At 43.9% G+C, this 27,907-nt stretch overlaps 1 protein-coding gene across 4 annotated transcripts; it reads left to right on the forward strand.

The window, feature by feature from the left end:
* Window positions 1-1,944: 1,944 nt before the first annotated feature.
* Window positions 1,945-27,616, forward strand: Sgk1 (serum/glucocorticoid regulated kinase 1). 4 transcript variants are annotated; one of them, XM_051175379.1, is made up of 12 exons: window positions 1,945-1,965; window positions 22,589-22,664; window positions 23,093-23,168; window positions 23,436-23,540; window positions 23,652-23,735; window positions 23,839-23,970; window positions 24,190-24,302; window positions 24,595-24,718; window positions 25,150-25,245; window positions 25,723-25,878; window positions 25,985-26,074; window positions 26,447-27,616. In XM_051175379.1, the coding sequence occupies exons 2-12, from the start codon at window positions 22,594-22,596 to the stop codon at window positions 26,612-26,614; spliced, it is 1,215 nt and encodes a 404-aa protein (XP_051031336.1). In that variant the 5' UTR covers window positions 1,945-1,965; window positions 22,589-22,593; the 3' UTR covers window positions 26,615-27,616. The 4 variants fall into 4 exon arrangements, with proteins under 4 accessions (XP_051031336.1, XP_051031335.1, XP_051031333.1 ...); XM_051175378.1 differs by lacking the exon at window positions 1,945-1,965 and adding an exon at window positions 19,960-20,047; XM_051175376.1 differs by lacking the exon at window positions 1,945-1,965 and adding an exon at window positions 21,636-21,796.
* The last annotated feature ends 291 nt before the right edge of the window (window positions 27,617-27,907 follow it).

Genomic DNA, 27,907 nt, shown 5'->3' on the forward strand with positions numbered 1-27,907 from the left:
AAGGGCTAGTTCATATGGCAGAGACAGTGTCTTCTGGGGCAGTGGCCTCAGTAAAGAGAGTTAACTTCATTTACTGGGAACTATGGGAGGAATGAGGGCCTATCCATCTGGAAATGTTAGGCTAGCATGAGATAGAATAACCAATGTCAAATATTTCAGGTGTTAGCTACATAGAAGTGAGAGCAATAGAGAGTGCTGTGTAACTCAAGACTCGTGTGGGTAGTATTCACAGGTAATCCCAGCACTTTAAGGAGATGGAGACAGGAGTTCAAGGCCAGCCTCAGCTACATAGCAAGACTGTCAACTGGAAACAGTGACCAAAGATCCAGATCTCGATGCATCCTGTAGAGGGCTTTCTGACGGAATAGGGAACCTCCATAAGGAACTGTTGGCTTTACACGAAGGACATTTTACAGCGATGTTCACGATGTGGGCATCCGAAGGATCTAGCCCGTGCTTTCTTTCCTTTCCTTTTTTTTTTTTTTTTAATTTGTTTTCCCCAAACCTCCATCACTAAAGCTTGATCCCAAAGTCTCACACAGAATTTTAACCAAGCACTGGACTCCCAGTACTCTGTTTAAATTTTAATGACATTTTCACATCTAAAATCATGTTTCATACAAATGAAAACCTGTGTTACAATTACCAGGAATTTCTGTTCCTTTATTTATAATATTTTCATACTCCGGTATGAACTAGTTTTCATGCCTGACTGATATATGTACAGATATAAAATGATAATTTCTCATAATTTTTTAAAACTGTAAACACTTGGCTGCTGGTGGTGCATGCCTTTAATCCCAGCACTGGAGGCTGAGGCAGAGGGATCTCTAAGTTTGAGGCCAACTTGGTCTACAGAGTGAGTTCTAAGACAGCCAGACAAAAGCACTTAACATGAGATTTGTCTGTGTACAACATACGATAAGATAGCAGTAGTAACTATGGCATAGTGTGGTACAGAAACCTAACCTTCTTGAGAGAGTAAAGCTTCATGTCCTCCATTTCCCAATCTCCCAGCCCCAGAATCCAGCATTCTACTTCCTGCTTCTGTGTGTTTGACTACTAATGTGTTCACTTCGCAGAAGCTGGATTATGAACACGTTGCCTTTCTGAGTCTTGTTTCGCTTAGCATAAAGTTCTTAGGGCTCATTCATGTTGTCACATGTGACAGGATTTCCTTCTTTTCAAAGGCCAAATAATATTCCATTGTAAGTGTACACTATGTGTTCTTTACCCATTCATCCATTCATAGACGTTTGGTTTGTTCTGTCATCTTGACTGTTGTAAATAATGTTGCAATGATGAATATCAGAGCACAGAGACCTCCACACCCTGATTTCCATAAGTTCTTTACTGTGAATCCTTGAAGGAACATGTTCTACATTATAAATTAACACATCATTTCCGTCGTCACAGGCTTTTTTTTTTTTTAAATTTTGGTTTATGATGATGATGCATGTGTGAGTGTGTGTTCGTGCCATGGCATGTGCTTAGAGAACAGAGACAACTTCCAGGAATCAGCTTTCTTCTTACACTGTGGGTTCAGGGTTGTGCAGCAAGGGCTTTTACTCATGGAGCCATCTTGCTGGCCCAAGGAAGCCTTCAAGAAAAATTCAGAAGAACTGAGCAGTTATCCCTAGTGATACTTCTGAGACCGTCATTACTGCAATGGAAATAATTTACCTAGTGAATGCTCAGGATTAAAGGGCTCCCATATATAGTACACCAGTGCTACAATCAGCAGAGTCCTGAACACCCCAGTAAGGGCACAGTATGCTGTATGTGCATCATGCCTTAACTCCGGAATCCCCCTACAGAACAACGTGCCTGGAACCAGTGACACAATGACCGGATTTTCACATCAGTTCTTTCCCCCTTATGTTTTCAAGGTGAAAGAACCATGTAATCACACCAGTATCCTGACCAAGCCGGACCCAAGAACCTTCTGGACTAACGATGATTCAGGTATTTTTAGATTCATGTGCCCATGGACGTGGATATGCTAAGTGCATTCTGTACTGTATTGTTTACTTGCCTGCTTGTGTCTAGCCTCCATATAAATGCAGCTCACTATTAATTTTATTCTCATAAACATTCTTCCATTATATTTCTCTACTTTGGTATTGGAGGTATATATGCCATCTGGTATAGCGTTGTGGGTTGCAAAGTAAATTCCAGTGCTAGTGAGCTGAAGAGTGGCTCTGGTCCCTGGAGTGACTGGGAGAAGAGTGGAATAGCATAGGAAGTACATTACCTCAGGTTTCTTAGTGGACATGTTGGCTCACACTTCTAATCTCAGTACTCAGGAGGCTGAGTCAGAAGGATCAAAAAGAAAAGGGTATTCAAAGAACCTAAAAGAAATCATATATTAAAATCCTTACGGGGGGCTGAAAGGTGGCTCAGAGGTTAAGAGTACTTCTTCCAGAGGTCCTACTGCTTTTCCAAAGGTCCTGAGTTCAACCCCCGCAACCACATGTTGGCTCATAGTCATCCATAATGAGATCTGGTGCCCTCTCATGCATGGAGGCAGGATGTTGTATACATAATAAATAAATAAAATCTTTTTAAAAAAATCATATAGCAATGATTGTGTTGTATGATTCAATGGTCTGGCAACTATCAGCATAAGATGAACACTGCTCTGTGAGATGAGACACTATGCTTCAACTTATACAAGATCAGCAGGGCATGGAGATCGCTGGTAGAACATGTCCCTAGCATATACAAGGTCCTGGGTTTGCTCTCCAGCACCAATAAAACAAAAACTAATCGAAATCAAAACATAAGAGCCCTTGGACTTGGGATGGGATTGAAGTTCCATGGTAGAGGGTTTAACTAGCATGTATCAGGACTAGGTTCAAGGTGTAGGATTGAGGGGGGAAAGTCAGACAGAGGGTAATGTGTGTTCCAGAAGCAGAAAAGACTTTTGTCTGTGAGCCATCAGGCTGAAATGCACTGAGTAGACACTGGACATGAAAGGGGGCGGGGCTGAAGCCCAAAGGAGCTAAAGCAACTGAGTGTGAGAATGAACTCTCACCTTCTCTAATTAAGTAGGGTCTAGTGAAATAGAGAACCCTTGCTGATCCTTAATATTTATGTTATGCCTCACACATTCATGGAGTGTGTTCACAAAAATTAAATTCAGTGTCTGCAGCAGGCCTGTGAAATGGGAGGGGCCCTCTAACCCCGGGGATACTGGAAAGGAGATAACAGGCTAGAATGGTTGTCTGAAACCATCCAAAACCCAAGGCCAGAGCAGGCTGGGAGAAGGGCAGAGCCCAGCACCAGCTGCTACACTCCATTACCTGGAGAGAGCCGGCTCCCCGATGAGGGTGAGGAGCAGCCGGGCTAACTGTGCTTTAATCAAAGACTGTCCATCAACAGAAGGGAGGGACTTGGGGCGGTGGGGTGTATGAAAAATTCTCTGATGGGTTTCTTTTCTTTGAAAGACCAAGTTTACAGTCTAAACTTATCAACTCTACCATTTTCTTCTGTTTTGTATTGTGTGTGTCTTTTGAAGAAACATGAAAGCGCCGTGGCCTATTTATGCCATCATTTCAGTCCATTAGCAGCAATAAACAAGCGGGCTGAGATTGCTAAAATCCACAGCGGTATCCATAAGAAACAAAGAAGTAGGAAGCCTCCGCGTGAATGGTTCTTGATATGACTGTAAAGCGAATGGAAGGAGCTTGATCTGGGACAGGCACAAAGACCTTGGGCACTTTTAGGAGGCAAAGAAGTTACAGTATAAAAACACTGAATGCAAAACATGTCTGAGGCAGGGGCATTGTGAATCGGAGGCCAGCCTGCGGTCTAGGGAGTAAAAAAAAAAAAAAAAAAAAAAAAAAACCTATCTCAAAAACAAGAAAGATAAAATTAGAAGTCTGTCATATCTCCTCACTTTGAAATTTTTGTGTGATTTTGGGGTTGTAACGGGGTCCCTCTTGTACCTCCTCTTTCCTACCAGCGATATGAGCCCTGACTAGCAGGATTTTCCCTTTTTATGTAGTTATTCATGCAATTACTGGGAAAGGAGCATCAAAATCTTCATGTATGCTGGTAGAACTGTCCAATGAATGTTTTGTTTAGTCAGTTTTTGTCACACATACACAGGCTCTGTGTGTGTGTGTGTGTGTGTGTGTGTGTGTGCTTGTATGTGTGTGTGTGTGTGTTTATGTGTGTCCACCTCCCTGTGTGTTTGTGCTTTCAGATATCAGAGGACAAATTTTGTGTCATTCCCAGGTACTAGCCAACATTTTCCTGAGACAAGGTCTCTCGGTGGCCTTGAATTCATGGAGCAGGCTAGGATGAGTACCAGCATGCTCCAGGGACCCCTCTACCTGTCCCTAACAGTGGGGTCGCAAGGGCAGCAGCATCACACGTGGCTCTTTGCACCCACGTCCTGGGGATTGAAAGCATGTCCCCATCACCAACTGAGCTGTCTCCCCTGACGCTTGGTACATATATTTTTAAATTTTGTTGTTAGGCGCATGTACTTTTATGATTGTTGTGGTTTGCTATTGAGAGAGAAAGAATGAAAACCTCATTCTGAATCCCAGGCTGGCCTTGAACTCCTTATAGAGTCCAGCTTCCAGCTGAAGAAATTCTCTACTCAGCTTCCAGGATGCTGAGATTACAGGTATGAAATAACCTTAGCTCTCTCTCTCTCTCTCTCTCTCTCTCTCTCTCTCTCTCTCTCTCTACTAGGCACTGAACTTAGGAATTTGTATATGTTAATCAACTGCTCTTACACAGAGCCTTCTACCTAGTGATATTTATTTACTCACCTACTTACTTTCGATTAGACTAATTATATTTTTCTCAAATTGAGTAATGTATTAGTCAGGGATCTCTAGAGATACAGAACTTACAGATTGAATATCTCTGTGTATGTAGAAAGATTAGACTGACTTACAGGCTATGGTCCAACTAATCCAACACTGGATAGATAGCTGTGAATGGGAAGTCGAAGAATTCAGAAGTTGTTCCGTTCACAGGCTGGATGCTGCGGCTAGTCTTCAGTAGTCACTGGAATCCCAAAGAATTAAGATCTAATGTCAATGAAGGAACGGACTTATTATCAAGGTGAGGACAAGCAGTCAAGGAGCAAAAGCATTCTTTTTCTATGTCCCTATATAGGCTTCCAGCAGAAGTTGTGGCCCAGATTTAAAGGCATGTGTCTTCCTGCCTCACGATCCCAACAAAAGGCATGTGTCTTTCGATCTCAAAGGTCCAGACAAGAAGTAGATCCATCCACTTCACATCAAGCAGAAAAATATCTCACAGGAGTACCCTCCAATGTAGCTCATTCCAGATATAATCAAGTTGATAACCAAGAATAGCCATCACAATTATAATATGCCTAAGTAGGCTATATAGTCTTGTTTCTTTATCAAGACAGGGTGTTCCTGAGCATTCCTGGCTGTCCTAGAACTCTCTCTGTAGACCAGGCTGGCCGTGAACACAGAGAACTGCTTGCTACTACCTCCCCAGTGCTGGGACTAAAAGCATGCACTGCCGCCACCACCATCCAGAAATACCGTCTTTTAAACACCTCAGGCAGATCTCTGTGTTCGAGGCAGCCTGGTGTATAGACAGATATATAAAGGAATTTCTGAAGATCAGCTCACCCTCAAGTCTGGTGTAGATTTTCATACCCTACCTGGCTTGCTCGAACCAGACTGGCATGCTCATCTGCCATATGCAGGTGCCGATAGAGACACATAACTTATGATTAAGTCAGGTTTTCTCATTTACAAGTGTCCCTGAACATGGGGTGTGAGGAAGGAGCCAGGTGGGGAGGGCCTTGCAGGTAATTCCAACAGGCAGGAATATCGATTATTACAAGTTTGAGGCCAGCCTGACTAAATGCTAAGACCGGACCATCTCAGAAAGAAAGAAGGAAGGAAGGAAGGAAAGAACTGGAAGAAGGGAGGAGTTGGGGGAGAAGGAAAGAGTGGGAAAGCAAATGAAGAAAACAAATCAGCCTGTTTTGAAGTCCACCTTTTTTCGATGGGGTGAGAATGCATTCCCAGCATTCACTCGGACAATACGCAAACGGGCTACACAAGTTTCAGCTCCTTCCTGCTATCCATTTACACTGACACCTGAACTGTTTGCTTTTTTGTACACCTTTGTTTTAAGTTGCTGGCCTGGTGTTGGGCTGCGATACCCTTTAAATTAGGGTTTCAATGGAGAATGCCTTCCCTCACCCTTTCACAGGGTTTCCCCAGCGCTGTCATCGGCAACACCCATAGAATTTTTCAGCTAAAAGTGAGCAGAAGATAAAGTGGTCAAACAGAGTGGCTCCTCGATGTGTAGTCCTGGCTGGCCTGGAACTCACTCTGTAGACCAGGCTGGCCTTGAACTCTCAGAGATCCACCTGCCTATGCTGGAATTAAAGGTGTTTACACTGTGGCCGGCTTGTTTGCCTTTTGAAACAGAGTGGTGCTGGGTAATCCAGGCTAGATTCAAACTCCCAGCAATTCCCCTACCTTCATTTCTCAATCTCTGACACTAGAGACATAAATTACCAGGAGCAACTAGATTTCTTTGAAGCAAAGATCTATAATCATAACTAGAGGTATTCCCACCCAGGAGACAAGTTTAATGCTTTGTTTCAGAATTTTGCATGTGTTTCTGTTTGTGTAGCTGTATGTGATTGAGTGTGTGTGTTCATATGTGTGGCAGTGAGTGTGTGTGAGTGTGTGTGAGTGTGTGAGTGTGTGTGTGTGATTGAGTATGTGTGAATGTGCATGTGTGAGTGTGTGTGTATGTGTGTGTGTGAGTGTTTGAGTGTGTGTGAGTGTGTGTGTGTTGTAGAATAAGCGTATTGTGAAAGTGAAGGGAGGGACGGGGATGGGAAAGTTTACATGGAGAAAGGAAGCAAGGGTATGGGATGAGGAGGGGAGGGCCAGCCCACAGTCATGCTGTGTAAAGCAGCCATAAAGAAATATACTTGGTAAGCTAATCAAATGATAAAGTTTTAAAAGAGAGTGAATTGGGTTACTTTGTATGGGTGGCTAAAACGTCATTCACTATTAAGTGAAAATCTCAGTGCCAGACATGGAGTGCCTCCCTATAAGTCGTTAGTCATGGGCAACCTTGCAGAGACCAAAGTAACACAGGCAACTATCCACGATGTTATTTGCCCACCAGAACTAGATGGTAAGACTTTATTGATGAAAATACGGCATGCCTTGGTCACAGGACAGAGAAAGTTCAAGCTGGAACTGGACTGGATGTTCCCTCCCTGCTGGCCAGCCCTCAGAATTCCAGAAGGTGCTATGCTGGCTGCTGAAAGACAGTTGTCACTAAGTCTTTTTCAGCTGTGGACCCCTTGTTCAAGGTGAGCCTACTGGTGCAACGTGTCAAATTTGTTATGGGGGTAACCAACCACTCTCTGATTTGGATTTGGTGTTGTATCCATAAAAGCAAGTTTGCCTTTGGTACTGTAGACCTAATCAAAAGCCTGTGGTTGGTGAGGGTCATTTGAAATTTGAGGAAATTTGAAAGTTTCTACAGTTTTGTTTCCTTCTTCTAAATGGAGATGATGTGCCCTTCTAAGTATCTATGTCCGTGCCCCTAGAATGCTCCACTACCAGCTTTGGCCAGAGAGGCTTCATCTTGCATCTTGCAGTGGTCAGCAGGGACTGCAAAAACTCCTCACTGGTCAAAGTACAGATAGTAAATGATTGTTGGACATCCAGCCATGACTCTTAACGTCCCCCTCCCGCAGTACGGGGAACATTGTGGAAGATAGGGAGGGAAGAGTGTAAAATCTAGAAGAAGGTGGGAGGTAGCAGTGTGGAGCACTGCCTTCCAAGTAGGACATGGCTGTGGCCCTCCAGAGCTCACGGCAGATGTGACTTTCTGTGAGAGCTCCAACACTGGACCTGTCAACACCCTGTCTCAGAATGTGGAGAGGCTCAGCCACGAAATCAGTTCCGCTATCAACACTGATTCATACTATTTGGCTTTTCAGAAGTTGAAATTTCACCACCAGTGACCTCAATATAACAATAGCTGCTGATATTCTTGATTGATTAACCAGTGAGTCACAATTACAATTTTTCACACAAACAAATGGAAGGTTTCCTGCAAACTCAGTTTTTCTTATGCCAATAAAGCATCATCTTGAAAGGAGAGGAGAGGAAAAATGGACAGCTTAAGTTAGAATCACCAAGTCCTTAACTGTCTCCCACTACTCCTTAGAATAATTCCCAGGACATTTAGGTCTTAAAAGTCCTTTGCATATGGCACAGGCACAAATAAACATGTGTTGGACAAATGCAAGTAATTAACTTTCACCAAAATTCAAGGTGGAGAGTGTTCCATTTTGAAGGTTTTATTGAAGAAAATCCATCAGAAGGACAGAGATGTGTTCTGACACTCTTATGCTACCTCCTACACTATCAATTCTGTGACTCAGAATTTTCAAAATAGAACCTGACATCCATTGCTTTCATCTTTGAGAGACAGAAAGACAGAGAGGGGGGAGGGGTGGAGGGAGGGAGAGAGACAGACAGAGAGAGAGAGAGAGAGAGAGAGAGAGAGAGAGAGAGAGAGAGAGAGAGTTGTATTTGAGACAAGGTTTCACTGTGACCCAAGCAAGCAAGGCCTTAGACTGACCCTAACTCCCTGCCTCAGCCTTCCAAGTACTGGGATTATAGGTGTGACCTACCATGTTTCTGACAATGCCTCCACCTGGAAACTGATGGCCATGAGCCCTCTATTGCCCGATCCATGTCTCTTTCAGTGGACCATGCCTGGAGGAGCAGGAAGCTGCCCAGTTCTGTGCAGCATGATGTGGTTAGCGTGTCGAACTTGAGAGCAAGGCCTCCCTAGTCTGCCACAGGTGTTGGGACCTTTGCCTGGGCGTCTTCCTGCAAATGATTTACCGCCATGGGTGATTTCATTTCTTCCACCAGCAAAAATGGAACTGTAATAATAGATCATGAGTTTCGTGGGAGTTTATGGAGATAATGCAACCAAGTTATTGGTATAACATGTTGTTAGTGGGCAGTGTGTGTTAGCTCTTTCTGTAGAAAGATTTCTGTTTTTATAGGACATTTTACACATTTACATCTGCTGTGGGTTAAAAGAACAGAATGTTTTGTTTTATTATTACTTTTACTATTTTGTGCCTTACAGGACCTTTAGTGGTTTTTGTTTTCCCTGAAATTTAAAGCCTCATCGTTTATTGAACCTCATTATCTAGGGCCCCAGACACAGGCTTGATAAGCTTCCTGGAAATACACACACGCAGGCCCCAAGTCCCGAAGCTGGAGATAACACTAGACATTGCCTGCTCATTTAGATAAAATAGCTCACTTTATTTTTTTTGTTTTGGCTTTTAACTGCTTTTAATCTTTAAGCTGTTAAACAAGTCATTGACAAGGTAAGGTTGTAAACTCCGGTTTTAGGGCTTTCTTTAGGCTGAACCAGGCAGTCTCACATGCTCGCTTTATCTCGCTTCTTCTGTTTAGTCTTGTCTACCACAGACTTTCACAGAAAGTGTTAAATTCTGTGCTAGATGTCCTGGTGTGTATACATGTTTTCCTAGCACTGGGAAAGTCAAGGTAGAAAGAACGAAGCTATCCTAACCTATGCAGATCAGTCTGTGCTATGTGAGACACTATTAAAAAAAAAAAGAAAAGAAAAGAAAAGAAAAAGAAAAAAGAGAAAGAAAAAGCAAAGCAAAACAAAACAAAACAAAAAAAAAACAAAAAACAAAAACAAACCCATGGGGTGAGGAATGGGGAGGGGAGAGGGAAGGAAGTGGGATTTTAAAGCCAGGACTTGGAACACAAGAAAGACTTTCTGCTGTTTAAGCACCCACTGGAGTTTCGAGAGCCCCAGGCTGAGGATGGGTTCTTCATTCCAGAGACTAGTGGCTGTCCTTTCAGACTCCAGTGCTGGAAGGCTCTGAGAGCCACGCTCACGCAGCATTTCAGTTATGCTTGGCATTAAAGTTTGTCAGATTCACAGCCTCATGATGGTCCCACTGCCAAATGCATGAGTGACGACAGACCCAATTTAGCTCATCACGGAGAAGCCCCCTCATGTCCCCTCAGGTTGAGTAAATTCAGGGTTCAGCCTTCTGTGGCTTTACAAATGGAGCAAAAATCTGTTTCTGCCTTGGGGGAGCTCAGAAAAATGTGTCTTTCTTTTTCTTCTGACTAAATTACTCGTTATTTCTGCTGTGTGAATGGAGGATAAACTAATAGTACATTACAATGGCTGATTTTTTTCTGGTTCCCAAAATTCTCCAAAAATATTTTCACACAGCACAGATGCTCTTCCATTTACAATGAAGTTATATTCCAACAAACTCAGGGCAAAAGGAACACATACAGTCAAGGGTATTCAGCAGACACAACCCACCAAACGTTATAGCTTAGCTAACCTGCTCTGAGGGAACAGTTACGTCAGCCTACAATAGACTATCATGAGGAACTGTCTTTCCATACATCACTGGCCAGGAAAACATTAAATCTTTTAGAAAGTCTAATTTTTACTTTAGACACATCTCTCTAGCACAATCACATAAGCACTAAACAAAACTAGCAAACAGAAAAGAAACCCTCCAATGGTGACTTATGAGATGGGTCAGTGGGTCAAAGGTACCTGCCTGAGTTCCAGCCCCCTGTGCCCACACGGTGGAAGGAGAAAATCGAAGTCCTCAAGTTGTTCTCTGAACTCTACAGTCATACTGTGACATGCCCATTGCATTCAGACACAAGCAAAACAAGTAAAATGTAATAATAATAAAAAAACCCACTGAATTATTTGTAAAGACTTTGAACAATTATAAACCAGTGACCCTCTCTGTCTCCTCTTGCCTATTTCATTCAAATTATTCATTCCACACCTAAGAGCTTTGATTTTTCAAAGTCTTTTCTGTCTGCCTGCCAGTCTGTTTGAAACAGGGTCTGGTTACGTAGTTGGCTCTATATTTGACTGACCTGGAACTCACTGTGTAAACCAGGCTGTCCTTGAACTTGTGAAGATCTTCCTGCCTCTGCCTTTAGAGTGCTAGAATGGCACATTTGGTTTCCATAGTCTTAAAGGATTTTTTTTTTCTCACTGCTGAAATTATATCAGGAAATTTTGAGTGATGGCTAGACTTTGTTGTCAACTTGACTACATCTAGAACTTTTAAAACCACAAAATGGAGGAGGGCACACCTGTGAGCAAACTGTGCATAATTTGAAGTAGGAATATCCACTTCTAATCTAGACCTTGAGGTGGAAGACATACCTTTAGTCTGACCACCTTCTGCTGGAAGCCTACATAAGAACATGGAAGAAGGAGCTTGCTCTCTCTGCCTGCTTGCCCACTCCTATCTAGCAAGTCCAACTGGCAATAGAGCCTACTTCTTTGGGATTCTAGAATATTCTGAAGACCAGCTGAGACATCCAGTCTCATGGTTCAAACAAAACAACAAAACAGTCCTAACTAAAACTCTGGTTTATTATGGTGTAGATTGAAAGAAAATAGAGAATGCAAAGAAATTTAGCAAAAGATAGTCTCAGACTGGATTGGGGGGCCCGGAATAGGCATCCATGAGCCATGTTCCTCTCTAATCTTTGCCTCCCTTTTTCAGAAATGCAGAGCAATCAGCTCTTTCCACTGATGACAGTTTTGTTTCTTAGAGGAAAATTTTGTGCAAATAGCTGGGTTGTACTGTCCTTGTGAGTATTAAATTACATAACCTACTTGAGTTCTCAGACTGTTCACATACCTAGTCCCATCTGACTTTCCAATCATCCCTCCAGGTTAAGCAAGCAGGCGTTAACGGTGAGGACCTTTGAAGTGAAAGTACACAGACCTCGATGATAAGTCCTAAACAATGATCAGAACTGGAAAGTCAGATTTCCTGGAAACCCTGACAGCTCTCCTTCACTGCTTCAACAAAGCCAGCGCTGTGACAATGACTTGAATGTGCACGCAGGTGTCTGGGGAAGGGACAATTCAAACTGAGATACAGTCTTGCCAGTCAGTAACGGAAGGAAGTGGGGGCAGACTATGAAAGGTGAGGGATGAAACATGTGGTCCCCCTTTCGGCCCACAACTGTGAGACATTCAGAGAAATTGGCAACCATCTTTTCATCCCGGGAAGCACAGACAGATTGGGAAAACATGGGTAGACAGATAGGAAAAAACACTATGAAATGCATATGAAAATAGTAATAGTTATCCACACACAGGTGAAACACTGTCCAAAATTAGGTCAGCTAAGGTGCAGAGTACAGATACTCTCTAATTATAAAGCCCAAATTAAGCATTTTTTACTCCAACCACCAACCAACCAACCAACCAACCAACAAACAAAAAACCCCACTAATTTCTTGTCCACTGATTCAAAAAGGATAGAGGGAACTCTTAAAGCAAACAACATTCAGGAAAAGTGGTACTTTGTATTCTGGCCTTCTTCAGGAGCAGGGATATAGGCTAAAGGTTGTCATCATGATGCCTCACTGAGGGCTGATATCGGCTGAGTCTGCTAAACATAGGATAGACTCAGCAGGGTTGTTCCTCGGGTTAGATGTCGTCAATGGCTTTGTGCTTCGATTCCTTCTGTTGAGTCAGGGTCTCACTCGCCATCTCATGCTGTCCTGTACCATCCACCTCACCCCTCCCATGCCCTGAGAGCTGGGATTACAGATCTACCACAGCAGCATCACCAAACCCATTGTTTTCCAAAACGATTTTATACTTGTGGTGTGTCTGACTAGGCTGTAAGTATTACTGGTTCAAAACTGGGCTTTTAGCATCAGAAGAAGCACCTAGACTTACTTTCTGACGTTGTCATTTCTGTATCATATCTCACAATGATACCTTCTGAAGTTGCAGATCTAAAGAGATTGGGGATCTGAGAACAGTAAATAGTTTTTCACAGTCATGGGGGTTGGGTGAGGAATTGCATAAAGAGTGTTATGCATAATGTCTGACAGCTATTAAAAGCTATTCAGCAAATGCTAACCACTATAATAGGTGGGTGAAACTGCAGAATCTGTACATTGCCATTCCTACTCATCAGCACAGCCTTAGCACCTTCAAAGCCCCTGGCTTTAGAAGGTTCAGAAGAGCGATTCCTTGAACACCTAAACAAGGATACTAGAGCCTCACCTAAGAAAGCTTTTGGCACTAGCTGATTATGGTGGAGACAGGCTTTGGGAATGAAGGTGACCCTGTGGAAAATCAGACAAGATGGGGCTGGAGAGATGGCTCAATAGTTAAGAGTCTTCCAGAGGACTTGGGTTTGGGGGCCCATCACCCACATGGTGGCTCACAAACATCTGTAACTCCAGTTCTAAAAGATTTGACACCTGGCTTCCTCGGGCTGCAAGCATGCATATGGTTCACAGACACACATAAAGGCAAAACACCCACACACTAAAAATAAATCTTAAAAAATGAGGAAAGCTAGACAAGACCTCTGCAAACAACTCTTATATATGATAGAGAATCTCTCCTTCCTGAAGGTCCTTTTGACATGAATGTGATCTCTCTATGATTCTATAAATGCCATGAAAATTGAGACCTGTGGTGTCATTACAACAAGAACCCCAACTTCCACGTGTTTAACAGCTTAGAAATGTAAAACTAAGGAGAAAAGAAGCATGCTGTGCACTGGCCAGCAGCTGTGCTCACACACTTGCTTGTCCAGCGCTAAGGCGGGAAGTGCGTGTGGGTGAAGTAGCGTGTTACTTATAGGAACAGCAGAGTTCTGTGAGGATCCAGCCCCACGCCTTCACCTAGGCTCGCTGTGAGACAAATGAGATAGAGGCAGCATACAGAGATCAGGAAGGATCGCTTTCCAGTGAAACACAGCTTCCAGCCTAGAGAGCAGCCGCAGGTGGAGGTGCACCGGTAACCCTAAAATCTTGACTGAGAATGAGCCAAGTTATGCTTAAAGCAAGAAATCTGCAAGAAAAAAAAAATCACTCTCCTCAGACAGTTTAAAGAGACAAAAAAGGAAGAAAAGACAAGGGTTGCATTCAGTAGCAGCAAAGGGAGACGGGCGGGAAAACCCTCTCTTAATACACACAATTATGAAAATGTCCAGATCTAACACAGGGCTGCATGCAATGATATATGCCATGACTTTGAGAGGGGCAGTTGAGACAGGGTCTCACTAAATAATCTTGGCTGGTCTAGAACTCCCTGTGTCCACTAGTCTGTCCTTGAATTTATAGAGACCCACCTGCCTCTGCCTTCTACTTTCTGGGACTAAAATTGTGTGCTGCTACACCTGGCTGAATTTTTGAACAATTTTTGAACAATGATCTTACAAAAAAGAATCGGTTGTTATAAATGTTGATACATATCATATTTTTCTCTAAGCAAAATATCAGAATTTAAAAATCATCATAGCGTTAGTACTATATTCACAGAAGGCTGTTGTAGCCCCTTGTAATTGTGTTAATTATAATTCTATAATGCTGTTTTTAAGAGAGATGGAAAGAAATAACAGTCCAGAGGAATTTATAAGGCTCCTGTCAAACTTTTAGAACCCTGTGGTCTCCAAGAATAAGAGGAAGAAGGAGTTATTTTAACACTATGTTTGTCATGTCCATTTTTGCCCTTTAGTTACTTATCATCATGATAACAGCAAGGCCACGTATGAAGTTATGAACTTATCAACCCAGCAATTGGGTGGTGCATGCAGAAAGAGGAGGCCCCCAAGGCGACCTCAGCCTGCGCTGCAGGATAGCTGTCTGGTTTTTAGAACAGGGTTTCTCTGTGTAACAGCTTGTCCTGGAACTCACTTTGTGGACCTCAAACTCAGGGATTTGTCTGCTCTGCCTCCCAAGTGCTGAGATAAAAGGCATGCACCACCATACCAGACTGATGGCCTGTCCTAAAAACCGAATTAAAACAAAATAAAAATTCAGATATCTAAACCAATAATCTTATGAGGAAGTGTTATGAGGGTTCAGCATGGAAACTTTTGGTGATTATAAAACGTATGTAGTCCAGGCAGCGAGGGCACACTCCTTTAATCCCAGCACTCGGGAGGCACAAGCAGGCAGATCTCTGTGAGTTCAAGGGCAGCCTGGTCTACAGAGTGAGTGCCAGGATAGTTTCCAAAGCTACACAGAGAAATCCTGGCTCAAAAAGCCAAAAAATGAATAAATAAATAATAAATAATAAATAATAAATAAAGGTAAAACAACAATATATCCCCATGAACTCTTTCATAATGAATAATTTCCACTGAAATTTGCCTTAGAATTTTAAAACTAAGTAATATAGATAAAGTAGCAGAAATTGTGTTGGACTCAGGAGAGACTTAGTCAGTAGATACTTCCAGTATTTATTGAGCATCACTTGGAGGAAAATAAATAACAAGACAATCCTATTCTTTCCATATTGCTAGAAAAATATAAACATGTATATTCTCCTAAACTCCCTGTTCAAGTGACTGTAGGCAGCGTGAACAAGGTTTATGGTGACTTGGGATGTCAGGAAGAATAAAGATCATCTCTTTTGGAGAAGGGATTAGTACAGTTTTGAATAGACACAAGATGGGTGCATCTCATGGTTAAAGCCATTACAGTGTAGTCTTTAATTTGGAAGTTAAGCAAGATTTAAAGAGCTCTGTATAGGTTTTATATTGACAACAGTTTGATTTCTGATGGTTAATTGTGGGTGTCACCTTCGCTGCGTTAAGGGATAGTTAGAGAATTGGGGTGTATCTGTGAGAGTGTTTTCAGATGTGACCTATGAGTGGGTGGATTGAGTGGGGAGTGTGTCTACCTGCCTTTGACTGGGTGCCTGGATAAAACAAAAAAGAGAAAAGGTGATTCTCATTTATATCCCCCACGCTGAGCGTATCCTCCATCTCTCATCTTCAGACGTCAGAACTCTGGATTACCTGTGTTTGGTTCCCAGCACCAGACATGATGGATGCTTGTAATCTCAGAACTGAGGAGGTAGAGGCCCAACCCTCAGGAGTTCAGAATTACCCTTAGCTAACAGTAAGTCCAAGGCCAGCATGGGCTACTTGAAGCCCTGACCCAGGGTGTATTTCCGTGATATCAGAGCATAGCTAGACCGTAGGAAATATAGCGAGATGTGGAAATTCTCCTAAACTTTGGATAAGTGTTATTCAACTACAGCCGGTGGCCTCCTTGTGTACCCGCATTAGTACTCCTGTAATAACCCTGATCTGAATGTCACTGGCGATGTTCTTCAGCAAGACATGACAGAGGGAAGATGTGAGACCAGGGATAGCGAGGATGACCTAGAAAACCTTGGGAGCATGCAAGCTTTCCTTGACCTTCTAGACTCCACCCCCTTTAATGGGTCCCTGTTGGCATTCATTCTGTTCCAGCAAGGGCAAATGATTAAAACCAATGGTTCACCTTTCACTTATCTGAATTTTGACTCTCAGCAGCAACCTTTACTTCAAACACTTGGTAAATAGCTATTTATTTACCAAGTTATCATGGCATTCAGTTCCTTGATATGGCATCTTTGGAGCATTGTGTAGGTAGGACAATGGGGAAAGGGGAAGCTGGGGAACAAAATGGGATAATCTTTCAGCCCATTATCATGGAATTCCTACCACCCAGGCCGATCTGTGGCCCAGATGAGGGGGTTTATACTGTGCAAATGTTTTAACCACAGGACTGTATACACTTGCATTATTTGGATTTGCATTGTGAGGAGTTATATAAGAAGTTATATGTATAGAATGTGTAGAGCCAACATAGTCATATTTTCCATAAAGAACATGCTAAGTTCTTTATTTTCAGCATTTTTCAGAGTTTATGGGACAGGGATATTAGTAGCCCCAAGATGACAAGATTAAGCTATGGAGAACTCCTTATGTAAGTTCTTAGAAATAGCAGGCCTCAAGCAGAGCCAAGCGTGCGACCAGATGCTCATTCACTATGAGTATGTGGGGCCATTCCTGAGCTTGTGCAAGTGACATACAACATAAGAAGGTTCAAGATGAAAAGGAAGTTGGTGTGCATGAAAAGACATCAACCAGTTCTCTAGCCACCCATCTTAGTGCTTCCCCCAGCACTAATACGCTGTTATTTTTTTCCTGTTCTCTGTGGGCACTGATATAGGACACTGTCCTTTGGGGTGGTCTCAACTGCTCCAGCTTCTTCCTAGAACAATTACATGGCCAGGATGGGAAATATTTGAGGAGAGACTTATATTGAGCCAATGAAAGTTTTTAGGTTTAGAATATGCCCAGGTGTGGTTTTTTCTGTGGGTTCTTTGTAAATTAGGAGGTGAAAAAAGAGCTCCTATTACCATCTCTGCTTGGTTACAACTTTTATATATGTGTCTTAAGAAGGAGTGGGTCTGCCTGGTGCCCAAGACCAGGCTTTGAGACTGCTGAGGATGTGAGCTGCACAAGGGGATTAACCCTGAAGCAAGCGAAGTCAGAGAAGTCAGAAATCATGGGCTCCACACCCCATTGTTGGTTAGTTTGTATGAGATGGCAAATGGCCTTTTAAAATGCAAATGCTAACCATAAAGTTATGTCAATAATATATAAGGCTTTCAGTGAGGCCACAGTCCTCTTGATGTTAGGTCATACGTAGTATTTAATTTTATTTTTTAAAGAGTTCCCCAATTTCTTTTTCTAGTCAGACCATTGTATCATTTTTCATGATCATATAGGAACTCCCCCAAACATCTTTTTCCAAGTGTATCTTAAGAGTTAACCACAGGGTAGCAGTGGTGGTGCATGCCTTTAATCCCAGCACTTGGGAGGCAGAGACAGGAGGGTCTCTGTGAGTTCAAGGCTTGTCTACAGAGCTAGTTCCAGGACAGCCAGGGATAAAAATAAGTATGCAAGTAAGTAAGCAAATAAATAAATAAATAAATAAATAGACACAAAGCTATCCAATATGTAGTGTTATGTGTATATTCTGCCTGCTAGGATTGTTCTTGGCTTTTTTTTTTTTTTTTTTTTTTTTTTTTTTTTTTAACTTTTTGTTGTTCATTGTATGGTGCTAAATCAGTCCTTGGCAACTTTTCAAAGATGGAATGAATCTGTGTTTTTGGCCTTTCCCAAACCTACCAGCTTGCTACTTCCAAGATTTTCATTCTTCCAAGTTAGAAGTGCCCACTTGTTCCTTCCATTGTCTCTCTAATTAGCATCAAAACCTCTTCCTAGAAAGAGTGTGTGTACAACGTTGGTGTTATCATTTTGGAGGGGGAGAGCCATGACAATTTGGCAGGGGTAGCTCCATAATAAAGTATGTAGTAATGTGGGTTTTAATAACTACATTACTATGGGTAATGTATACTTCTTAGTTTTCTACTGTATCGCTCTCATCTTTATGCATATCACTTTTGACAGTTACAAATATGGATGATAGTAATTATGATGGAAGCTGCTCCATAAATAGATGTTTAGCCACCACTTGTCCATAATAGCTGTCATGAATCAACTCATTTGTCATCATTTTTGCTTGGGGGCTTACTATTTTAATAAAAAGACATGCCCTTAGTGACAGCCTCTAACAACAACAACAATTCATCTATTTACTTGATCTCTTACAATGGTAATTGTGTTTTCTGGCGTTTCTGTGTGTTTTGAGGATGCCTCAAGGAAAGTTTTGTGTGTGTGTGTTTTGTTTTTTTTTTCATACATCAGCCAATGAGTTAAAAGGGGGGGGCAGGGGAGCCCGAACTATGCTTACATCTTGAGCAATACAAAATAGTATTGTCTTGTTATCAATGAAATATCCAGGTAGTCAAGACTAACAGAATAAGGGGTGCAAGAGATACAGCTGAGTACTTAGACAATGCATTTCAGACCATTTCCTTTCATATATGGAGAAATTGACATTTGTGCTTTGAGTTAAATGGTAATTTATTTTAAACCATCACGTTTGCGTGCTTGTATAGTCCATCTTTCAACAGCAACAGGAATGAAGAGTTAACTAGCCTGTCGCACATCACATCGAGGCTTTATCCTTTCTGGCTGCTGGAGACTGGAGACGTACTTGCAGGGCAATGCTCTAGGACAGTTGAAAGCTCTGTGGCCAGTGAAGCAATCTGACCTAGAGTTCTCCCAGAGAACTCTATCGCCCTCTAGGTTGCAGTGTGTCAGGGAAGTCTGGCCCCTTCACCCACCAGGGAAGAACTGGAACAGGGCCGGATAACCTCCTGGTAGGAGGACTATCTGGACCAAGGAAGGAAGAATAGATCAAGTGGTTGAATAGCTGCCACAGGGCAGCCTCAAGCCTGTGCACGGTTAACAGGAGCATCACACAAGCGCCCCAACCTCCCTCCTCCGCCGTGTGTCACCTTCCTGTTCGGAAGTCTTAGTAGGTTGCTGGGACAGAACTGGGGGCGCCTGCTCCACCCTTCAGGTATCCGGTTGGAAGAAAAGCCAGTCTCAACAACTTGATTCCCTCTCTGTTAAATGATAAGGTTAGCAGACCATCCGTCTCCAATCGCTGACTATTCCGGGCAGGGAGAGAAAGGGACATATCCAAATAGGCCCTTTTTGTTCCAACCACAAATATATAGTTGTGCCTTCTCGTTATTGCACTAGGAGACCTCTCACTTGAATTCCATGTTCCTTCTGGAATTCACGCCAGAGAGCTTCCCTGAGTGAAAAAAAAAAAAAAAAAAAAAAAAAAAAAAAAAAAAAAACCCTGTGCATGTGTTTTGCTTTTTTTTTTTTTTTTTTTTTTCTTTCTGGACTGATTTGTGGTGATAATCAGTTAAGTTACATTTCTTGTGTATCTTGCTGGTGAAATAAGCCTGGGACGCTGATGACTGTAATTTTCTGGATGATGTTGCAACGGCAGGATAAATAGCCCCTTGTTGAACTTCGCAGCTTGCTCCCTTCCTGTATGTAAATTCCCTTTAGATATAAAGTAAGGCTCGGAACAGAACAGCAGTAGCAGCCTCTGGCTTGGCGCTCTCTAGTCATCTGGAACTTCCAGCCTTCTCAGAGGCACACAGCCTAGAGGTTAACTCCGTAAACTAATCCCAGGCTTCACATCTCCAGCACTGTGAAGAATGAAAGAGGAGGCTTTAAGATCCCCCTGGAAAGGTTCGTGATTTGAGTACCATGGTTTGGATGGGATGGCTAAAACAAAGATACCTGGGAGAAGCGTGGGGAAGTTAGATTATGTCTGATGGAAGACGCCTTGATTTCATGTTTTAAAACGAATAAGCAAACTTTGCAGGCTGCTCAGACCAAAGGTTTTTTTTTTTTTTTTTTTTTTTTTTTTTTTTTTTGAGGGGAAGGAACCAGGAAGGAGGGGGTGCGGGAGGGGGTGCGGCAGGACTAGGCTAAATAAATGACTGCTGCCACGTGGTTTGTGGAGGCACTCACAGGCAATAACAAATTCACAGCTTGTGCAGAAATCAAGCACGGGGAAAAGCAGCATGGGCTAGTCGCTGTGATTTGGAATCGCCGACACCTTGTTTTAGGTTGGAGTGCCAATTTCAGGCACCCTGGGTGCGTTTTGAAGAGTGTCTACAAAGCAAAATTTTGTCTTCAGAGCGAGGGTGTGCATCCCCTTCTCCGGTTCTCTGGCTGTCTGAAGTGAGCAAATCAAGAAGCAGCTGGGACTAGAGATCACATTAGGGCATGTGAAGTGGCTGTAAAACAAACTCCTGCCCAAGACAGAGGGAAAAGAGCTTCTCATGCTTTTCCTGGCTTGACAACTGGTATTTTGGAGTGTGTCAGCTCTAAAATGCTAGGCCCTTCTCAGCAAGAGGTCATGGCAGGGCAGTCACCGCAGACAGCACCAGCCAGAGCCAGGTACTGGCTCTGAGAGTCATGCTTACTTATAGCCGCGTTCCCGCCTCTGGCCCAGACCGGTGCTCCCGGCTTCCTGGCCAGCGCTGGCGCGCGTCCCCGCGTTGGCGGTCAGGCTCTAGCGCCAAGCATCTCCCAGCGGCGGGGTTACTGCAAGGTACCTCACTCTGGCCAGCTCAGGCTACCTCCTGCAGCTTTTCTCTGTTCCTAGCTTTGAGACGAGTCTCTTAGTCTTTAAAAAGAGTTGACCGGTTTCAGTTATGTGTGAATTTGCAAGAAAAAGCAAGGTTATAAAATAAAGGCTACCTGAATCCTCCGTGAGGTAACTCAAAGTAGGGTAGGAATGATGAGGAAGGGAGTTTAAGCACAACGCGATTTTGCAGTGTTCTTGTGAGAGAGAAGCAGGTCCCGGGGTAAGGGGGAATCGACGTCGCAAGGGTCACTCCAGGTCAGCTCTCGGAGCGAAGCCCCTGCTCTCCCTAACTTAACACCTCCTCACGTGTTTTTGGCATGGCTAGGATTAAAATTTGCAAGGCACAAAAAGTATACGCGGAACGGACAGAATGTTCTCGGAGATTAGTTGGAAAAAAAAAGCGAAATGAAGATTGTACTTTCTTCTTCTAGTGCAGAGACTTATTTCCGCCCCCTCCCCTACACATTCCTGACCCCCCCTCCCCCCCTGCTCTTTCCTTCCTTCCTCCTCTTCCAAGTTCTGGGATTTTTTCAGCCTTGCTTGGTTTTGGCCAAAAGCACAAAAAAGGCGTTTTCGGAAGCGACTCGGCCGTGCACAAGGGACATTTGTTTGTTTTGGGACTGGGGCAGGAAATCTTGCCGGCCTGAGTCACGGCGGCTCCTTCAAGGAAACGTCAGTGTTCGCCGGTCGCTGTCGCCCGCTGCGCGCCCCTCAGTCCGCGGCCATGGGCGAGATGCAGGGTGCGCTAGCTCGGGCTCGGCTCGAGTCCCTGCTCCGGCCCCGCCACAAAAAGCGGGCGGAGGCGCAGAAAAGGAGCGAGTCGGTCCTGCTGAGCGGACTGGGTAAGCGCCGCCGCCCGGCCGCGGGGACTCGGCTCCGGGGGCTTTGGGTGGGTGGAGATCGGATGGAGACGGGAGGACGGCGCCGCACAGGACCCGGCGAGTGCGAGTCGGGCACTGGGTCGGGAGACCCGGGAGGGGAGAGGTCGGTGCTGAGCGGTGCGCAGCGGGGCTCCCTCCACTCGGGCAGTACCGGAGAGGACGTGGAAAATCACCGGGCTCTGCACCCCTCCAGTCCCCTCCTTCTGCCCGGGAGGAGGAGGCCGACTGCCGTCCTCCGCCGGGGTCCTGCTCTCACAGCCCGCGGAACCCTCGGCCCTGCGGGGCGGCCAGCACTGCTCGCCCAGGACCGGGCGGCCAGCCACCCGCATCCGCCCGGGTCCCGCTCAGCAGCCCGAGCGGCGGCCAGGGGCGGGGCCTCGCCGTGGGCGGGGCCCGGGCGCCGCTTCCTCATTGTTCCGCCGGCCCCGCCCCCTCGGCGGCGCAGAGCATATAAAGGCGGCCGCGCGGCAGCAGCGCACTGTTGCCTGTGCCGGTCTCTCTGCTCCTTGTTGTCTCTGCTCTCTTCGGGGCGATGACTGTGAAAACCGAGGCTGCTCGAAGCACCCTCACTTACTCCAGAATGAGGGGAATGGTAGCGATTCTCATCGGTGAGTGCTGGAAAAGCACCGGACTTGTGTAGGAGAGATGAAGTGAAATGCTGAAGGATTTTGAAGATTCGGGATCAGATTAGTGTGTGGCGTCGGACGTTACGGAGCCGCCTAAACCTTATTTTCCTTTCTTTTTAATTCACAGCTTTCATGAAACAGAGAAGGATGGGCCTGAACGACTTTATTCAGAAGATCGCCAACAACTCCTATGCATGCAAACAGTAAGTTTGGGATAACTGAAGAAAATAAAGAGTCGTTTAAATTTACCAGCCTCTAAGACGTACTATTACCACTTTGTTCATCGGGCGAAGCCGACATCTTTTCTCCGGGGTAGAGATCCCTTTTGGCCTTTGAGCATTTTGGCTTATTTGAAATATTTTAAACATTAATATTTATTTATGAGTCGAGCCTGCCCTGGCGACGTAAGATTAATTCGCGTGCATGTTTATCAAGTTCACGTCCTTTCTCGATGAACAAACCTTAATTTGTATATTTAACCGGGTTATTTTCTTTACCTACGTTTTTGTTAAGTAATTCATTGGGATGTTTTTGGTTTAAATAATGGACGGTTGAGTCAAGAATTGATCTTATGTCAGTGTGCCCTCTGGTGGCGAGTTGAGTTTCTAAACCGGTCCTTTAATCTCCGCAGCCCTGAAGTTCAGTCCATTTTGAAAATTTCCCAACCTCAGGAGCCCGAGCTTATGAACGCCAACCCCTCTCCTCCGGTAAGTACCTTGTCTGTGGAGGACATTGGTAAATGAATCTGTATTTCTGTAGTAGTCAGTTAAAACAAAATATTTAAAAACTATTGTGAAGGTAGGAATGCCTTCACAACATAACAAGTGTCCATAAGTGTTTAAGTATTGAGTCACTGGAATGTTTTGAAAGGCATATTTCGTAAACTGTTTTATCTACTAGCAGTAGGCTGTGTGCAGCTTATGTGCTCACAGATATTATCACAGATATTAAAGGGCCATGTTTTTGTTTTCCAGCCAAGTCCTTCTCAACAAATCAACCTTGGTCCGTCCTCCAATCCTCATGCTAAACCATCTGACTTTCATTTCTTGAAAGTGATTGGAAAGGGCAGTTTTGGAAAGGTAATTTCAAACCTGGAAACTTTAAAACTATGCCCTTTTGTGTATTCATTTTCATATTCTCCCTGGATGGGGATAGAAAAAAACAACCTGACTGTTTGATTGACATTTCAGGTTCTTCTAGCCAGACACAAGGCAGAAGAAGTGTTCTATGCGGTCAAAGTTTTACAGAAGAAGGCCATCCTGAAAAAGAAGGAGGTAGGGTGGCACCTGATGATGGCCTAGTAGCGATCATCTTCACCCTGTGATTTGGTGGTGGGCTGGAGTCCGGATTTGGTACTGAATGTCACCCTTTTCCTAGGAGAAGCATATCATGTCAGAGCGGAACGTCCTACTGAAGAATGTGAAGCACCCTTTCCTGGTGGGCCTCCACTTCTCTTTCCAGACGGCCGACAAGCTGTACTTTGTCCTCGACTACATTAATGGTGGAGAGGTGAGCTATGGGAATACACTCTTGATGGTGGTGGGGGTTCTCTGCTCAGCTTGCTTGTTTGGGGTTTGGTGGGCCATTACCAGAATCAGCATTTCCATGAACTTAACCATTTATTATCAACCTATGATTCAAGCTGCCCCCTGCAGTCTTTCTCCAGGCTCATGTGTCAGGCCTGATGAAATGGCCCCACTCAGCCTTGCTTGGTTTTATCTCTTGCAGCTCTTCTACCATCTCCAGAGGGAACGATGCTTCCTAGAACCACGGGCTCGCTTCTATGCGGCTGAAATAGCAAGTGCCTTGGGCTATCTGCACTCCCTGAACATAGTTTATAGGTAAGTTAGAGGCAAAGCTACCCGGGTGGCTGGGAAGGAGGGAGGCCTGGCTGAGCCTTTGGAGTCTTAAAATATGTGATTATGTGCAACTCGGCCACTTCTAAAACTTCCCTAGCCATGTGAGCCAGCCAGGGGGCTGGTTCCTAATCCAGGACAGCAGAGCAAAGACTCCTTTCTGTGATTGGGTACAGAGCAGCAAGGGATTAAAAGTCCTAATACCCTTAGCAGTCTTTACAGAGGATTTGTCATGAAGTGAAATTAACCTATGCAACCACTTTTCATTTTCCCACAGAGACTTAAAGCCAGAGAATATTCTCCTGGACTCACAGGGACACATTGTCCTGACTGACTTTGGGCTCTGCAAGGAGAACATTGAACACAATGGCACCACATCCACTTTCTGTGGCACACCTGAGGTAGGCGCTCTTGACTTGGTGCCTGATCTACCTCCCCTCCAAGAGAGACAGCGCAGTAATGCTTTTAAATACAAAAAGTAGATTGTTAAGCAATTGCTTAGTGCAATTCAGTACAAGTGAAAAAAGTTTAGTGTTTTTTTACCCTGAAGATCTCTGAGGCCACCTATGATTTTCAGTCAAGCTAGCTGTTTGTAAGATCCATGTCATAAGAGATACTCATAGATCTATTAGGTCCTAAGTTGCTCCCTAAATGCATCTGCACACACAGGGGGCCATTTAGCCTTGGAGAGTATGGAAGCTTTAAAGAGGAAGCAATCCCATATATACCCAGCAAGTTGACTGGTTCTCAGGCTTTTCCAAGTTCATGCTTGCTGTCAGGGCTGCCTGGTTCTGAGGGCTATCTGACCTCTCTTCCTGGCTTGTCTTTTCAGTATCTGGCACCTGAGGTGCTCCATAAGCAACCATATGACAGGACCGTGGACTGGTGGTGCCTCGGAGCTGTCTTGTATGAGATGCTCTATGGCCTGGTGAGTAACTCAACAAATCATCCCCATGACAACCGTAAAGCACTTATGGGTTTACTTGAGTGCAGGTTTAGCTACCATGGCTTTTCCCTGTCAGCACTCTTATGAAAAGCTAATAAAGGAGGCATTGGTTATTTTTCAAGTACATTTTATAAACAGTATCTTCGGGATTTTTTTTTTCTTCCTGCAAGTAGTCTTGTTTGAACCTTAGGGCAGGTTCTGAGCAACACGGTTTTCTTCTACACTGTTTACTACAGAGGACTACACCTGCCCTGTACATTAGCAGTTCATGCCCCATCAAACATACGCTCCAGTGGGGGCTGTAAAATAGACACTTAAAAATTATGGACTGCTTAACACCCAGGGAAGGGACTATCTCAAGTCCAGCTTACTATACTGAGTTCAGCACTTTCTCAACATCTAATATACTAGTCAAAACTTAACTTGAAACTGAAGGAATTCCCTTTCTTTCTCTTCCAGCCTCCATTTTATAGCCGGAACACAGCTGAGATGTACGACAACATTCTGAACAAACCCCTCCAGTTGAAACCAAATATTACAAACTCAGCAAGGCACCTCCTGGAGGGCCTCCTGCAGAAGGACCGGACTCAGAGGCTGGGTGCCAAGGAAGACTTTGTAGGTGTTGCAGCCCTGCTGTCATGGGAACTTGGGGAGGGGTGACACTGGCCTTGTGCCCTATGCTGAGACCTGCCATCTAAACGAATCTGTTTCTCTCCAACAGATGGAGATTAAGAATCATATTTTCTTCTCTCTAATTAACTGGGATGATCTCATTAATAAGAAGATTACACCACCATTTAACCCAAACGTGGTGAGTATCTGTGTTTTCTATCCAGTGAGTTCTGGAAGGTTTCATTTAGGTCACAGTTTGAAGAATAGCAGATACTGTCTATAGACTCATTGTCCCAGGGAGAAAGGGTTTTCTTTTTTGTTATTTGTTTTGTTTGAATCCCAGCAAAGCTCAGTAAATATGAATACATTTATTAATTAAAGACAATGCTAGGCCTGGTGACACATACCTGTCATGCCTGTATCTCAGGAGACTGAAGCAGGGTCTAGTCTAAGGCTGGCCTAGACTACACAGTGAGACCTTGTAATCAGTGGAGAATCACAGGACTTAGTCCCCTTCCTTTGCCCCGTGTGTTCTTTTTGACACTGAGTATGCTTCCCTTTCCTGTAACAGAGTGGACCCAGTGACCTTCGGCACTTTGATCCCGAGTTCACTGAAGAGCCAGTTCCCAACTCCATCGGCAGGTCCCCGGACAGCATTCTCATCACAGCCAGCGTCAAGGAAGCCGCGGAAGCCTTCCTTGGCTTCTCCTATGCGCCTCCCATGGACTCTTTCCTCTGAACACTCTTGGGGTGGTTCCGAAGGATCTCCTGCGCATTTCCTAAGTGTTTTAGTTAGCCTTTGGAGTTGCCAGCTGACAGAACATCTTAAAAGAGAATTTGCACACCTAGAAGCTTGGCAATCCCATCGCACACTGCTCGGTGGAAGCTTTCGAAGAGCACACCCTCCTCTCAGTGAGCTTGTGAGGTTTTTTATTCTTCCTTCCAACGTGGTGCTAGCTCTAACTGAGCGTCAGAGTGCCGACTTAGACACCTTGGTCTCGTTAGAAGGAAGATGCAGGTCTAAGAGGGGTCTCCCGCCCGCGGGCCTGTCTGAGCTGTGATCACGAATATTCTGCAATGTGCCTTTTCTGAGATCTTGTTAGCTCCAAAGCTTTTCCTATGGCAGAGTGTTCAGTTTGTTGTTGTTTTTCTACCTTGTGGACTTCCCGTGTGAAGAGTGGTGTGAATGTGCTTTGCCTGGTCACAGACGGTTTTGTTATAAGCATCAATGTGACACTTGCAGGACACTACAATGTGGGACATTGTTTGTTTCTTCCATATTTGGAAGATAAATTTATGTGTAGACTGTTTTTTTTTTTTTTTTTGTAAAGATATAGTTATAACTAAAATCTATTGAAATGGTCTTGCAATGATGTGCATCCAGATGCTTAACAGAAAGCATTGCTGCTACAGATATTTCTATTTTTAGAAAGGGTTTTTATGGACCAATGCCCCAGCTGTCAGTCAAAGCCGTTGGTGTTTTCATTGTTTAAAATGTCACCTGTAAAATGGGCATTATTTATGTTATTTTTTTGCATTCCTGATTATTGTATGTATCGTGTAAAAGTCTGTACATTGGGTTATAACACTAGTATATTTAAACTTACAGACTTATTTGTAAAACCATTTTAATGTACTGTAATTAATATGGTTATAATATGTACAATTCCTCCTCCCTACCACACAACTTTTTTTTTGTGTGCAATAAACCAATTTTGGTTTGCAATAAAATCTTGAAAACTATTTGTATAAATTGTGTCATGTGTTGGCTTTGTATATCTTTGATTAAACTGGGCTTGGCAGATGGGGAACAAAAATAATGGATTGATGTAAAAATTTGAAGATACTTTGATAAACTGTAGTAGCACACACGTCAGTCCCTAGCACTTGACAACCTGAACAAAAGAGCAAGACAGTTTGCTTCCAAGAGCACCAGCCTCTTATTCAAGGAGGGTGGGATGTTAGGGCCCACAGAGGCTAGGGTGTAATTTATTGAGGCTGTTAGTAGAGGATTTGTCCTAGCATTTGAAGC

The sequence above is a fragment of the Phodopus roborovskii genome, unplaced genomic scaffold, assembly GCF_943737965.1.
Source record: "Phodopus roborovskii unplaced genomic scaffold, PHOROB, whole genome shotgun sequence".
NCBI lineage: Eukaryota > Metazoa > Chordata > Mammalia > Rodentia > Cricetidae > Phodopus > Phodopus roborovskii.